This window comes from Sinohyriopsis cumingii, chromosome 9, assembly GCF_028554795.1.
Source record: "Sinohyriopsis cumingii isolate HCF-2022 chromosome 9, ASM2855479v2, whole genome shotgun sequence".
In the NCBI taxonomy this organism is placed as follows: Eukaryota; Metazoa; Mollusca; class Bivalvia; order Unionida; family Unionidae; genus Sinohyriopsis; species Sinohyriopsis cumingii.
In genome coordinates, this window is record NC_142969.1 from 29,288,137 (window position 1) to 29,304,479 (window position 16,343).

General features: G+C 35.9%; 1 protein-coding gene across 5 annotated transcripts in view; it reads left to right on the top strand.

Annotated features, from left to right (window-relative positions):
• The first annotated feature begins 221 nt into the window (after positions 1 to 221).
• LOC149791467 (intraflagellar transport protein 54-like) overlaps positions 222 to 16,343 on the top strand; it is a 63,055-nt gene continuing 46,933 nt past the window's right edge. For all 5 annotated transcript variants that reach the window (XM_089970010.1, XM_089970011.1, XM_089970013.1 and 2 more), the window contains exons 1-4: positions 222 to 471; positions 4,991 to 5,059; positions 13,238 to 13,286; positions 14,777 to 14,889. In XM_089970010.1, coding sequence (XP_089826136.1) covers positions 349 to 471; positions 4,991 to 5,059; positions 13,238 to 13,286; positions 14,777 to 14,889 — 354 coding nt within the window. In that variant the 5' untranslated portion in view covers positions 222 to 348. The remainder of the gene's footprint in view (positions 472 to 4,990; positions 5,060 to 13,237; positions 13,287 to 14,776; positions 14,890 to 16,343) is intronic.

Here is a 16,343-nt window from a genome sequence, read left to right on the forward strand (position 1 = left end):
CATTTGTAGACTAAAGACAGCCAAGTTTGAAAAATTGCAGAAACATGTTACTAAGTATATGAAAATGTCATAAGTTCCGGTGCTTATTTATCAGCGATAGTTCAGAATGAAATATTAGTATCCTGAATCAAGTGCGCTTGTTCAGTATCTAACGGCAACAGCAGACGCATCATATGCGGAAGTTGTTAAGTGCGGTACTGTGAAAATATTGCATTCTGGGATTGAATTCCGTACACACAAAATGTGGCGTTTCGGTCTGACATAGTACGAAGCTGATTTATTTGATGTTTCCTTTGCTGTACAATTTAATTTGGCTTTGAACAAATTATAGACGGAGAAACCTCAAACATGGATCCCAAAATCGCTAAGAAAACCCAAGACACCTTGGGAAAAATAATTAAGAAACCACCGCTAACGGACAAACTACTTGCAAAACCACCGTTTCGGTTTCTTCACGATATTATGACTTCGGTGAGTTCAAGATGTTACAGAATTCTGTTAATGTTTATCTTGACTGTTTAAAATACATTCAGACTAGTTTCATTTATTCTTAGACGCAACAGTTAACTCATCGATGTCCATGTAGCTCATCCAGTTTTAGTTAAACGACATGTTTTGGAGGTCTTGACAAGTTCTGTGTCAGAAATCATGCAGATGATAACATTTAATTATTATAAAAAGTTATTTTTTAATTATTATCGCTCATTCTACAACATCTAGGGAAAATATTTTCAAATTCTTTTTATAAACTTATATTTTTTATATAACTGGCATGATTCTAAAAAGTATGCCAAGGCTCAGCACGGGTATTTTTTTTTGTTGTCTCCCTTAGGAACATAAAGTTATTTGATGCAATGAATGACTCTGTCTTTACCGGTACATGTACTCAGATTTTGACTAATGCTATATTTGCATCATAGCTTGTGACCCGTTAGCTGTGCTAAAAATAAATCCATTAGCCCGATGTCCAGGCCTCTAATTTCAGATTAAGCTTCTAAAGTATTGTAAGTGAAGCGCCTATCAGGCTTGGTGAAGAAAAAAAATTAATTTGCCTGAGAAAACGTTGATCATGCTGACAGAATGTGGAGTTTCCTTTATAAGTTGTTGAAGGACTAGAACATTTTATTAACATTTATCTCCATGTATGCCTCATACCAATATCAAAATCATCTACTTAGGGCTGGGTATGAAAAACTTGTCTGTTTACTCATACAGTGCTAAACAAATCTGATAGCCCGAAGCCCAGGGCCCCTCAAATTTAGATCGGGCCTGTCCTGTATTTTAAGTGATGTTCCCATTGGGCTTGTAAATAAAATGTATAATTTGCCTGATGAAACTTTGAAGATGTTGACATACCTGCCATAACATGGCACACTCTAACACAGTCCTACGTGAAACTGAGATACGATTTTATTCAAGTTAAAGCATGGCATATCATGCTAAAACTATGATTTTGTGCTCCCAAACCCCTGACGTGGTCGTGTTTCAAGAAAACACAATTTTCAGTAATATTTAAAAAAAGAAGAAAAACAGCAAAAAAATCCCCAATTCTTGCAGTATATGCTCGTGACATGTAGAATGTATAAATGGTAACAGTCTTAATTGGAGCTAGCGTAAAACTATCCCTTGGGCAGTTTAAATAGTGGCAATTAAAGCCTACAAGGTCAGGTATAAACCACCATTTCACATATTACTTAACTGGCTCACAACAGCTAGTGAGATATGTTTGATGGCTGCAGTGGGTGAGCCCATTGTGCTAATTTGAATATCTAGGATCAGGAAGTGGAACAACTCATTATAGATAAATCAAAGAGATTCTAAATGTGTTTACAGAAACAGACATTATTACTAAGCATTGCCTTGAGTGAGAATGTTTAACTCATTCACCCCTGGAGATTTTTGTCATTTTCACCTGAAATACTAGTAGGAAACACATCTTGGGGGCTGCTTCGGAATGCATCCAAGAGATTTCCATTTGGCCTGGTGCCCAGTTATGTTATAAACATTATTTTCATTGGCTGTTATGGTCACACATGTGCAGAAGGGTAAAAAATGGAGTTCTTTTTGTGTCCTGGCCACTTTTACTTGAAATCCCCAGCATATTCTACTTTTTGTTCACTTGTCTGTGTGCAGTTCAGATCTGTATGCCTTAGAACTGAGGCCAAAACGTCTAAAATCCAGAAAAAAGTCTGATTCCAATGGCGGGTGACATTTAGTTTTTTTTTTAAAAGTCGGGTCTCAAAAAGCATGTTTTTCTGTCCGTGTTTTTGTAGTGCAAGTAGAAAGTCCAGATTATTTTGTATACTTGTAGAGCTAGGTCTGTCTGCTTTTTTTGTAATACCACCCATTTAGGTATATCTTAAATGACCTTGACTCTTCGGAGCTCAGAGGTAGGGTAATACCTCCTGATGCATGGCACCATGGATTAATGAGTTAAGCCATATGTATTACATTTTTGACAAGTTTGTGAACAGTGGCAACATTTCTTTGAAGTTGGATTTTACTGCATATATAGAATGCAAAGCATGATAATTTCAGTTGTCTGAATAGTTTTCAGGTGTAATTCATTTTTTTGCTGATTTAGGAAGCAAATATAAGCCCAACAGCAAAAGCCCAAGAAAAATAAATTTCAGAAGTCTTGGTTGATGGAGTTTTACTTTGTGAAGCACAGCAGCAAAGAAAAAAGAAGATGATGGCTATTAATTCTTTACACATACTGCAGACAAAACGTTGACATACGTCAACTCGGTTATGAGCAGGATTCACTGAGAGAATCCTGCAGAGAAGTTTGAATACCAGGACCATTCAGTCCTAGTGAGTGTAGTGATGAACATTAATGACACTTGCATAACCTTCAACCTTTGAACCCTATTAAATTTATATCTGAATTGTAGTTATTCCAATGTTGTGTGAGAATATTAAAATAGGGGAAATTTTGGGCATGTGGAAATTGTAGTGCTGGCTTGTGGAATTGTGCTTGTGAGTTTATTTAAGTCAGCAGCCTTGGGCCTGTGTCTAAAAAACAAATTCTTTGAACACTGACATATGAGACAATAAGAATTGGTTTGTTTTTGCATGTATTATTCAGAATCAAAATTAAATGATTAAAATTTTACAAATGATTTATTACTGATATAACTTGGATGCAATCTATGAAACTAACAATACATAAATACTGGTTAGGGACTTATCATTTAATGTTCTGGCTGTTTTCTTTTAACTACCGATATCTTTCTTTCCATCTGATATAATGCATCAGCATTTGTACTTTCTTCATCAAATCTGAGCATGACTATTATATTCCAAGCTATTTCGTGGAAAGACACGCCTCCACCCCCCATAAGATAAATGGTCTTTCCCTAATGCTTCTACATCTTATCCAGAAATGCAATTGAATAACAGCTTATGTACATTAATATTGTTTTTCAAACATTTTCATAGATAAAAAATGAAATCCAGTACTACTGTCTTCTTCTTTGCAAAAAACTAAATGCTTTAGGGATGAAAAATGGAGCACGATGCATACCATTTTTTGTTTCCAATTTCATAAAAATTGCATGGTTGGAGTCATTAAAATAGTCTAGGTCAAACTACAGGAGCTACACACATTTTATTTATTTTGGCCTTGGTATCAAAAGCTATAAATTTTGTTTACAAAGTGAAATGGGGAAGAGATTGCTTGGTAGGACATAAATACAGTTTTTATTGTATTTTAAAAAGCATTGGGGAATGATAGTAATGCTATGCTTGCCTATGTGTCCATCCCTATGACAATCTGTCCACACTTCTATGTATGCCTCCTAAACCACTGAGTTGATATTCACCAAGTTTGGTACATAGAGGGGGCCCCGAGTGGCCGGGTGGTCTAAAGCTCTCTCCGTTACGGATCACTGCCATCTCACCTCTGTCTGCATGGGTTCGAGTCTCAGATTCGGCCAATGGGGGTATGTGAGAAAGCTTGCCAGTAGCTTCTCGAGGGTCGGTGGTTCTTTCCGGGGATTTCCTGGGTTCTTCCTCCACCATTAATACTGGCTGCCATGTATAGCCTATCATGTGCTGAAAAATGGCGTTAAACCCTACAACAACAACAACATTGGTACATAGATAGCCTTTATCATAGTTACCTAGCCACATCTTTATGTATTCCTCCTAAACTATTGTATGGATATTTACCAAGTCTGGTATAGCTTTTATGATAATCATCTTTCCTCATCTGTTTATCACATGCCTCATAAACTGCTGAGTGGAAATCCACTAAACCTGGTATACAGATAGCATTTGTGATAACCATCTGCAGATGGGGTATCATTTTTGGACCATTTGCAGATAAATGGTCAGAGGTAAAATAAAACCAAAACAAATGCTTTCACCTGACTGTAAACATGCATTTGTAGCAGGGGGACACACAAGATATGTAAGGCTACAATGTTAACACATGAAAACTGCTTTCTTTAGTTTACTGCCAGTATGTCCAGGCAGGACACTATCGATTTTTCATCATGTACATATAAGTAGGAGTTGGAAAAAAATATTCACAACAATCCTATGGCCATTTTACTGAAATTCACAGATAGTGTCAATAGCAATCTGAATCCTGTGATAAGGAGAGGCAGTCATAATGAGAGGTAAAAGACGAACAGCAAATGAAACAGTCACAAGTTGAGCGAGGTACAGCATGGACATTATAATAGCTGTCATCTGTTCAGAAAAGTCTAATGGGTACAGAGGGGAAATGAGTGAGTTTCTACTTGTTTGATTATACAGCATTGGTTGTTTATTGTAAACTATGTATGCATTCAGAAATCTTGGTGTATGTTGTAGCCTTAAATTTAAGCTACTGATTTCTGGTTATAATTATTGGGTCATAGTCATCAAATGGGAGTGCATTTAAGGTCCAATGTGAACATTTAAAAAAAAAAGCATAGAGATTTGCCATAGCAGACATGTGGAGCTTTAGTTATTATTATTTTGTCCATCATTTCTGTTTTAGGTCATAAAGACAACAGGGTTTATGAAAGGGCTATATGCAGAGTCAGAAATGAATTCAGAAAATGTCAAGGTAAGGCAGTAAAATATCGGTATATGTTGTTTTTTTTGGTTATTACTGTGCTGAGAAAGTAGTAAGTGTACCATATCTTTGAAAATTTCTGTAGAAAAGGTTTTCCCAATTCATGTTTGCAATGTAATACATACAAATAAATGTATTGTTTCCAGTGAATATGATTTATTATGCATGGCATGGTGTTTCCACAGATTGTGTTGCAAACTGTTTTGTTAAGGCAGGATTGATTGGGCAGACAGTGTATGTGTGTGTGTGATTTGGATTTTTAACGTAGCTTTAACAATTTTTCAGTCATATTGCCATGATGTCTGCAGTGTGACAGTTTATAGTGATGTCTAGCACTGGGGCATCATGCCGCAGACATGTAGCATGATGGCCCACCCAGTCACATTATCCTGACACCAGGCCAACCAGTCCTAACACTAACCTCTTAATGCTGAGCACCAAGCGAAGCAGCTGTGTTAGTACCACTTTTGTAAGTCTTTGGTATGACTCAGCTGAGGATTGAACCCATGACCTTTCGTTTCCAAGGCGGACGCTCTGACCACTAGGCCACCGGAGCAGTGGGCAGACAGTGATGTTATTACAGTAAAACCTGTCATGAGCGACCTGTGCTATGAGCGACCACCTGTCATTTCTGACCACAATCGTAATGCACGGATCGATTTTACTATATAAACGCTCTGTTATGAATGACCACCTGCTGAACGCGACCAGCGACCGCAATTTCTTGGCAAAATATGCATTTTGACACTGCTATGAATGACCGCATCGCCAAAAAAACAAAACAGATTGTGACCACTGACCTTAACTTAATTCTTTGTAAACACTAGAGCTCGGAATAAATGTAGTATGCAAACAAAGTGCACATTAAATAACACTACAGTTGAACAACCATATATTGAGATAAACACCTCTAACCATCATTTAATCCTTTGTAACAAAGACTGCATAAATAGTAAAGATTGCTCTAATAAAGGATTTTAAAAGAATTTGTCTTGCTACAGTACCAGTTTTGTGAAATTTACAACTCCAGCATATGGTGTCATTTGTAAACTGCAGTAAACCAGACTAAAGTACATGTCACTAACCGCCATTGTAGTGCCGAAGTCATGTGAATAGCCAGTAAGAGTAAGAGTAACATCAAAGGGAGTAATGATAGATATACGCAGTCAATTTAGAGGTTTGTATTTTTTCTTTATCTTTATGAAAACTCACAAAACGCAGGTAGTCCTTATGTCCCAGTGAGAAATCGTTTGAAAGGGCTTCAGTGTAGGTTTGAGTACATCATTTGTCTTTCCAGTTAATCAATAATGCCTGGAGGGTGAATGAGCTCATTGTCTTTAATACTAGTAAGTGAGAATCATTTCCAGATTTTTTTAAAATTATTTTTTATTTCTTTTGTTAGTGTTTCACCAAGCCACCATCTGTTTACCTGGGTGCAGATGGTCGCAACCTTTGTTTATCGAGCTATAACACTGTTGATTTAAACTTCGTCTCAGAATAAATGTATTGTTTCTTGATGAGTTAATTATGTCTTTTGGTTTCATTCATTGGTACATAATATATATTTATTCCACATTTCCCTAAAACCTGATCAAAACCGATAGTCTTTATAACGTCAACACTAATAACAATGGTAGAACCTCCGCTGAAAAAAAGAAAATTTTTAACACAGGAAGAAAGGATTAATGTCATTGAAAGAAATGAAAAAGGGGAGACCACTCGCAAATAGCAGTCAGCTTAAGCGTCAGTAAAATGCAAGTTCAAAATGTAATCAAAGACAACAAATTTTGCTTCTTTGCTCAGAAATGGAGATACGTGTTCAGACCAAACAGCTGAGTAAAACATGTCAACAAAGAAGTATAATGGATTTCTTAAAAAAAACAAGTGAATAAGTGTATAGAATAAGATATATACATCATATCTAACTGTTCATTTTTTGTACATGTTAATGTGATGTTGAAATATAAATTTTTTTCTCGCTGTTTGATAGATGTATATCTTTATTATGTAAAGATATTTTGAGAGGAATGCATGCAATATTTAACAAGATTTATGGATAAAGGATATGATACATGTACAGTGAGTATGGATATTATTTATTTTTCAACAATGCTAACTAGTGACCCTGAAAACCAGTCCATTTTCACACACCTTTTATGAGAGACCACCTGTCTTGAGTGACTGCTTTTGGTTGGCAGAATGGGCAGTCTCTCATAACAGGTTTTACTGTACCAGTGATGTTGATGATGATACATGTATGTTCCCTTACTATGCTGTGTGATGTGTTGCACTTACTTGGGTCTGGTAACAAGGAATTTGACTTCCTGGATTGTATTATTTCAGATAATGATATTATCACATCAGTGATACCAAGGTTTGAAGATATTGTTTGTAAACTTAGTAATTACTAGGAAGCAGATGATGTTTCTGCTACTGGAAGTGACAAAGCTGAGTCATTGATTCAGTTCCAGCCATTGTATCTGGAGCCAGCAAAGTTCTAGTTAGCATGTCGGACATTAGACTCAACCTAAAAGCTCTTTGTGACACACCTGATATTCTTTAAGAGCATTTGTTGTCATTAACATATCAACAACAATTCTCTTGTTAATTTCTCCTTTGAATATGTTCCCGAATCATATTATGTAGCCTGCTACCTTGCAAATCCAACCTTACTAGAAGAAGAAAATCTTTAAATGCTTATCTCATATAGACAAAGGGCAATAACCCTTTCCATTACCTTCACTTGCTGCTGCCAGGTGTTGCTAGGATTTAGCTTTGCTGCTGTACTGGTAAAATCATAGTTTATCCTCAAAAAATCTAGGCCAGTTTTGTAATTTAATTAAATCAGCCAATGTTCCTTTTGGATTTATTGTGTGGATTTATCATTCTGTTGCAGGTTGTATGCACTCTTTTTAGTTTCTGCCACTTTTATATACTTTGTCCCTTTAAAACCACATCACACTATGCTATTGTTGACCTCTGCAAGGTCATTACAAGTTAGAGTGACTTTGACTTTTCTTGCTTGCTCTGTTGTAAAGGAGTTGGTTCTAGTAAGTTAATTTGATGCTGCATACATACTTGTCTCTCGTTTTCCCTTCTATGTGTCGTTTTAGTAGAAAGGTCAACTAAATATTTTCAGTGCATAAGTTCAAAGTCTATAGGTTTAGAATGCAACACTGATTTTCTCAAACACTTCATTTGTGACTGGGAATATATTTATATTAGTGAGATAGTACCATGATAAATTACTAATTTATGCTGTGCTTTCTTTTCTTGTGTTGTTTCAGCAGAATGTCATATGAATGCATTAAATGCAGTTTCAAAGGATGGAAGTCTTCCATTGCTTTTGTTTTGTATATATTAAGTGTACATCGTCTATGGCATGCAGCATGTGTAACAAGTGGTCAGAGGAAGTATGGGCTAAAGTATTAGTTAATTAGTCACATACTGCTAAATGCGTGAAATATATGTTCAAAGCATTAAACAGAAGGACAAATGGAATAAGTCAATGAAGACAACCTACAGTTCATTGTTTGCAATGATTGGGTAATGTTCCCAAATTTTAGGTAGCCTAGTGGGCATAAGTCCCCCAGCATGGCCTTCAGGTCAGTAAGACAGGGCCCACGGGGTTCATACTGGATCCATTGGATCCGCCTCCTTATACAGCTGCACTGTTACCAGCCATCCAGCCATCACGACTGTCCATCACAGGAGATCTTTTGAGAAAATGTCCCAGCTACCTAATTCGATGTTTGCATTTCCAACTCATTGGGGAAGTGTTCGCCAATTTTAGGCACCCCAGTGGGCATAAATCTACCCACCCACCCCATCATGTCCACACATGGTATTCGGGTACATAAGTCAGGATGCATGGGGTTTGTACCGGATTCATTGAATTCAATACATATAATAAAAACACTGTTACGGGCCATCCAGATGTGGCTGGCCGGCTGTTCCAACATGGGTACCTTTTCATTGAATAGGTCAAGCCAACTAGGATTTACAGGGACATTAGTGACAGGTTTGTCACTCTAAATGTACCATTGGTGATATACCCCTACTATGGAGATTTCAGTGAGAAATCTGTCTGTCCAGCCAGGCCGTTGGATTGGTCATTATTGTTGATAGCTGGACCATTTTCTGTACTGCCAGCTTCCAGGCTGACCAATTGCAAGGCAAACCAGCAAGCAGTCCCAGCCATGCCAGACTTCCATATATCCACTGCTTGTCCACAAGAGAGAGCTGGTGACGTTTTCATAGGGAATGCTGTTAATGTTTATCTTGACTGTTTAGAATACATCCAGACTAGTTTCAATTATTCTTAGATGCAAAAGTTAACTCATGTTGATTTCCATATAGTTCACCCCCTACCTCTTCTCAGAACTATAATGCTAAAGAATCAGCAGATTGTGAAGAAGAGGGAGAGATGCCATCCTTCTGGGTCCTTCCTCTAACAGCTAGACTTAAGGTGACAGACACCTTAAGTACTGATCTCCCTGCACTTGTCAGGAATATCACAGCTGTTTATATGTCCACTTGTCTGTTATGTAAGGTGGACAAAATATGCTCCATGCCACATCAGAGCTGTTGGATTTGGCCACATTGGCACTTTTCAGTCTTGACAGCCACACAGTAATAGCCATGCTTTGGAGGCAACGGCTAGGATTGCCAGGATCATTGACCATGGCTGCTGACCATACCATGGTCAGTACATTGATGGCTTAAGATGACATGTCTGGGATCCACGTCACTCAAGCCTCATCATACCCTCCCTGTCCGGATGACTCTGGGTCACTGTTGCTTTTGGAGGAATAGTAGAGCTTTGGAATTGCCCCTCTCATTTGCCACTCAACCCACATGAATGCTTGGAACCACTGAGCCCTCGCCAGTGTGAAGGAATGTTAAGCTGCCTCGGGACAGGAGATCTGCAGTCACATGTGCACCAATATCAATCCCTAGGAAGCAATCATACAGTGGTGGTAAGAAACCGAATTTTGAGCGCATTGGATCTCTCGTTCATCACCAACCCCTCCCTTCTCCTGCTCTCCTCTCTTCATGGTTGCACCATCAGATCGGGAGAAGGATGCCTTGCTACCACAGGAGAGACAGTCACTCATCAAAAAATAAAAAAGGTGGTGGAGCTTGTCTGAAAAGCATAATCCCCCAGGTTTTATTCAAGGCTGTTTCTTATTCAGAAAGCCAATGGTAGGTTGAGACCCATCATTGACTCATGTCATCTCAATCAAATTATTGCACCTCCAGTATTCAAGATGGAGTCAGTGAGATGAAACTGCCTCTCCATTCAAATTGGACGATTATGCTCTCAGTCTCAGTCTGACAGAGGCATATTTCATGAACATATCCACCCTCTGTCTCGTGAAAATGTCTCTGTTCTTCTTGCTACAACACAGCTTATCACAAATTTTCTGCTCAGGCATAGACTGCCACCAGACCCAATTAGATCAATAAACACAGCCTGTTAGCTTCACTGGATGCGTCGGTGAGAAAATTTAAATATTCTTAATCGTATGTTAGGATCACAGGTCAGGTGACCCCAGGCTGTGTTGCTTATGTAAGTAGGAGAATGGATTATTATTGATATGGGTAGCCAACCATTATTCCCTAGAAAGATACCCGAAATAGAGGTCAGACGCTCAGCATCCCCTTCTTCTATTATTTATTTTCCTAAGTAATGGGATTCAAAAGAGAAAGCAAATTTTTAAGTAAATTATGTTTCTCTGAGAATACTTAACCCAATCACATTATTTAAAAACCCTCCCAATGACCCCACCGTGCAAGCATCCTTGTTAGTATATCACTCAGCTAAAAACTAGTGACACCTGGCAGTGGCAAGGGGAGGTAATGGGAAAGAGTCAATGCTCTTTGTCAATATGAGCTAGACAAGAAAAAAAAAATTTTTGTCTTCTAGTAGGGCTGACTTCATGAGGTAGCGGGCTAATATTCCTAATGTAATGTGATTGGGTAAGTATTTTCAGAGAAACACAATTTTTTGTTTTCTCCTGTTAATTAAAAAAACATGACAACTGACAATATCTTTCTATCCAAATAATTAAATAATCTATTAGCTGTGTCATGAATAAAGACATTTCACATAAATGGAATTTTTTATGATTCGCTGGCTGGAACATATATATGTATGTTGACATTTTCACTTACTGGTTTTTCATAGTTTTTGTTTTTTTCATGATAATATGTATTTATTCAACTATATGTTTCTTGAAAACTTTATTGCCATTACATTGAAGTTCTAACAGAAATTATACCAGTTTCATTGTTTACTACACGTATGACCAAACCTCATCAGTATGAACAAGGACACACACTTTTTGAAAACAAATAGAACTACTTCACCCCACCCCCATCCCAGATGAATTGGAATGTAATATTTCACTGTTATAATGTTCTAAAAATTCTAGACCCCTGTGAAATGTTTTCAACAAATTTTAGGTGGATATTATTTTGGTATGGAATAAACCTGATAACCATTGAAGCGTTTAAGACAAACAAATAACTTGCTTTGAAAACATGTTCAGTTCATTTACTCTGCAAATATTTGTCATTCATGTGCAGCATAGAAGCTGCTGATGCATTTTGGTGGAAATGACACTGAGTTGGCGCATTGTGATGCGCAGTGGCCATTTTGAAAATTATGTTAAGGCTCCTGCTGAAAGGATGGTCATCTTGAAAATATTGTTAATACTCATCCTAGATGGAGGGTCATATTGACATACATCATTGACATCAAAATCACTGCAGTATGTTTATATTAATTTGAAATAAATTAATATTTCTTAATTATATAGATGATAACAAAATGTTTTTAAAAAATCTATTAAATAGTGTTAAAATAGAAGCATGCAGTTTGTCAAGTGATAGAATAATAAGGGAAATAAGCAGTATTGAATTTTTTTTAACAATACACAAACTAAAATCGAACAATTAAATAATCAGCAAATAAGATGATGTATTGTGGTGTGGGCATAGCCCTGGGTGGAATATGACTGTAGGCCTACTTTATATTACAGTGTGTGTGTGTGTGTGTATATATATACATACATACATATAGATATATATATATATATATATATATATATATATATATATATATATATATATATATATATATATATATATATATATATATATATATATATATACATATATATATATATATATATATATATATATATATATATATATATATATATATATATATATATATATATATTATGCTAAGCAGTGAATTACTTGATTTTCTAATTAAATAATATTGATATTTCACTGTCGTGAAAAAATAATATTTTTTCACTACAGTACAGGAACTACTTTTGGGGTCAGAACATACATACCTCCCTTTGATTTTCTGTCAGTGAACTACTTTTTCCTTATGTACATGTTTTCTTATTAATAATCCCTGTCTGTTATCCTTGAAACTTGTAGTTTGTTACTCTGGAAATATCAGTTAATTTTTATCAATCTGATGTGGAACTAATTTTGTGCGTAGGTACACATAGCACATCAGAACATGTACGGTAAACAGCTGACATTACCGTAAGAAATCTGCTAATTCACAATGTCACAAACTTTAGGTAGCCAACGTATGTGAGCATAAAATAAAAAGAATATTTGCTTGAAACTAGTTTTTCATCCACTCGATGAAATATATCTGTTATTCACTCGTTTCAAGCAAATATCCTATATATATATATATATATATATATACATATATATATATATATATATATATATATATATATATATATATATATATATATATATATTTTTATATATGTAAAAGATTACAAACTGTAAATAAATTAAAGATTCATTTGTAAAGGAATTGAAGGCAGGAGGATGTAATTCCTGTACAAATATATGGCAAAAATATTGCTGACTGAGAGCTTCTGTTAAAACCACAGAATAATTTGCAAACTGCAAATTACAATAATTAAATATGCAGTTGTTAACAGATTTGATAATTACAACAACACCACATATATTGTATCTGATTTAGAGGTGGTCACACGGCCTTTTTATTAACACTGTACTACATGTATATAGAAGTTATTAGCGACAGTAAGATGAAAAAAATGTTACATAGTAAAATCTGACAAACCTTTTCCATATCTCTTATTTTTTTTCTTTTAGGACAAGGATAGCAAGGTTGCATTTCTACAGAAAGCAATAGATCTTGTTTGTAAGTATACGGTATATGGAATTTTGTCCAAGTAGATCTTGTTTGTAAGTATACGTGATACATATTTTTGTACAAGTAAATCTTGTTTGTAAGTATCCAAGATATGGATTTTTGTCCAAGTAGATATTATTGTAAGTACTGTATACAGGATATGGATTTTTGTCCAAGTAGATCTTGTAAGTATACAGGATACAGATTTTTATCCAAGTAGATCTTGTTTGTAAGTATACAGGATATGGATTTTTGCCCAGGTAGATATTATTGTAAGTACTGTATACAGGATATGGATTTTTGTCCAAGTAGATCTTGTAAGTATACAGGATACAGATTTTTATCCAAGTAGATCTTGTTTGTAAATATACAGGATACAGATTTTTGTCCAAGTAGATCTTATTTGTAAGTATACAGGATATGGATTTTTGTCCAAGTAGATCTTGTTTGTAAGTATACAGCTTATGGATTTTGGTCCAGGTAGATATTATTGTAAGTATACAGGATATGGATTTTGGTCCAGGTGGATATGTTTGTAAGTATACAGGATACAGATTTTTGTATAATTAGATCTTATTTGTAAGTATACTGCATCTGGATTTTTGTCAGCTCAGTTGAAGTAACATGGCTTATCGTGGTGCCTAGACTTTGAATGGAATTTGTTTGTACATTAGTTAATATTGTATGTTTTGATTTGCTAGCTGTGTTTTTTTTGGGGGGGGGCTTTGGTAATTGGAACCCATGTTTTGTAATGGGTGTTCTTGTGGTTCATGGATGTCACTTCCCCTTCAGGAGATAAACAGATGCACGATATGTTATCATAATTGTAAATGCAAACAGTTCCGGGACATGTTGTATCTCATGCAGTAAGTCGCAGACAGTTAGTTACCTGGTTACATGTCATATTATATGCTATGCATTAGGTCACAAACAGTTTCAGAACATGAAATATTTCTTCATTTAACTGGTTTGTATCAGAAACCCAAGAATGACAAAATAAAAGAACGTTAGTTCATGCATGTATGCAGAAAGTTTTCTTGATCATTTTTCATCTGTCCTTCATTAACAATTAGCAAGACTTTTCTGTTACCAGTGATGGTGATTTTGTCAGCATTAATAAAAGCACTGAAAGTTTTGTATTTTACAACTTTGTGAGTCAGATACGGGTATTTTATGAGTGGTGGTGCATGTCTGATAAAGCCTACTGACATAAGACTGCTTTATCACTGGTTCATCATTTACCGAAAAATCATGCAATTTAATTTACTATGATAACATTTTTGAACATTCTTTTTAAGGAAAATAAATTTGCAAATATATTAGTAACAGGGAAAATATAAAACAATGATGTATTGATTTAGCCCAGCTAGATAGATGAAATTTTGTCAATTATTTGGGTACTGGATATGCTGAAAAATCTAGATATGCCAAAATTGTATTACCTGCAATCTAAAAAATTAAAATGTGCACTTAATTCAATGGCTTATTATAATTTTCAGCCCTAGTCAATGGCAAGACTCTATCAGTAAAGCCACAGAAGGTTGTTGCAGGACATGAACCAGAGAAAACAAATGAATTTCTTCAAGCACTAGCGACAGCGATCAATAAAAAGGTGACTTATTTGCTATCCTGTTGGATAGTTATGGAGATCTCTATGTTTGACTGCCATTGTGCTTTTATCACTGTTGACAGCAGCAAATTTGTTGATACCAACATATTTTAACCTTTGATTTTCCCCACAGTATAAGAAAAATGTCACTGGGTGAAGACTAGTAAACTGTATTAGATATAATGGTATGTGACAGGGAGGCCACAGTCAGATGTATTGGAGTGTGATAGGGAATCCCTGCCCAAATGTATTGGAGTGTGATAGGGAAGATCTGCCCAAATATATTGGAGCGTGATATGGAATCCCTGTCCAGATGTATTGGAGTGTGATAGGGAAACCCTGCCCAAATGTATTGGAGTGTGATAGGGATATGCCACCTAAATGTGTTGGAGTGTGACAGGGAATTCCTGCCCAAATGTATTGGAGTGTGATAGGGAATCCCTGCCCAAATGTATTGGAGTGTGATAGGGAATCCCTGCCCAAATGTATTGGAGTGTGATAGGGAAACCCTGCCCAAATGTATTGGAGTGTGATAAGGAAGCTCTGCCCAAATATATTGGAGTGTGATATGGAATCCCTGTCCAGATGTATTGGAGTGTGATAAAGGAATACAACCCAAATATTTGGACTGTGATATTGTTTCATTACAGGAAATACTTATTAAAATAGTTATGAGATCTTTTTATTGTATAGCACAGAAATTGAGAGGAGAAACGAGTCCTTAATTTGAAAATATAAAGGAAAGAAAAGGATAATTGTTGGAATTTGGAGAGGAATCCCTTTACAGTCACTATTCAAAAAATAGATTCATTACTAGAATGACACCTGGATTCTTCAAACTCTGAACTTATTATCAACCAATCACTGAATAATATTATTCTGCAAACTATTATAGCAAAAGTAAAATTGATATACCAGTAATGACTTGGTGCATTATGCAGTGATTGTCCAGATGCTGGTGAAAGGTTGGTTTACTGACCTTGGGCTGGTATTATCTGTTTCGAAAGGTATCCATAACCATTTTTTTTATGGTTGCATTGGCAAGAAATGATCTATGTTGTTTTTTTAGTCTATTTGTCAATACATCTGGTGCCTATCCTTCATTCCATTACCAGTTTTGCACAGTCACTTATAATTACCAATCTATGTGGATGGCTTACTCTTGGTGAAAGGATGGACCTTACTGATATCATGGTTCAGAAAAGTTCTCAAAGGTCATTGTCACTGAGACTGAAAGAAGAAAATGACTTTTAACGCAATGACTAGAGTTGTCCACTGTCTGTAGTTACCAAACTTGTAACAAAGCTTGCACTTGGGATAAGGAAGCACCATATCAATTTCGGGGCTCCATAGGTCAAAGGTCATGGCTACTGTAAATTAAAGAAGAAAAAAGGTTTCTGCTCAATAAGTCAAATTCTCCACCATCTACACTTGGGTAAGGAAGAATCTTATCGGTT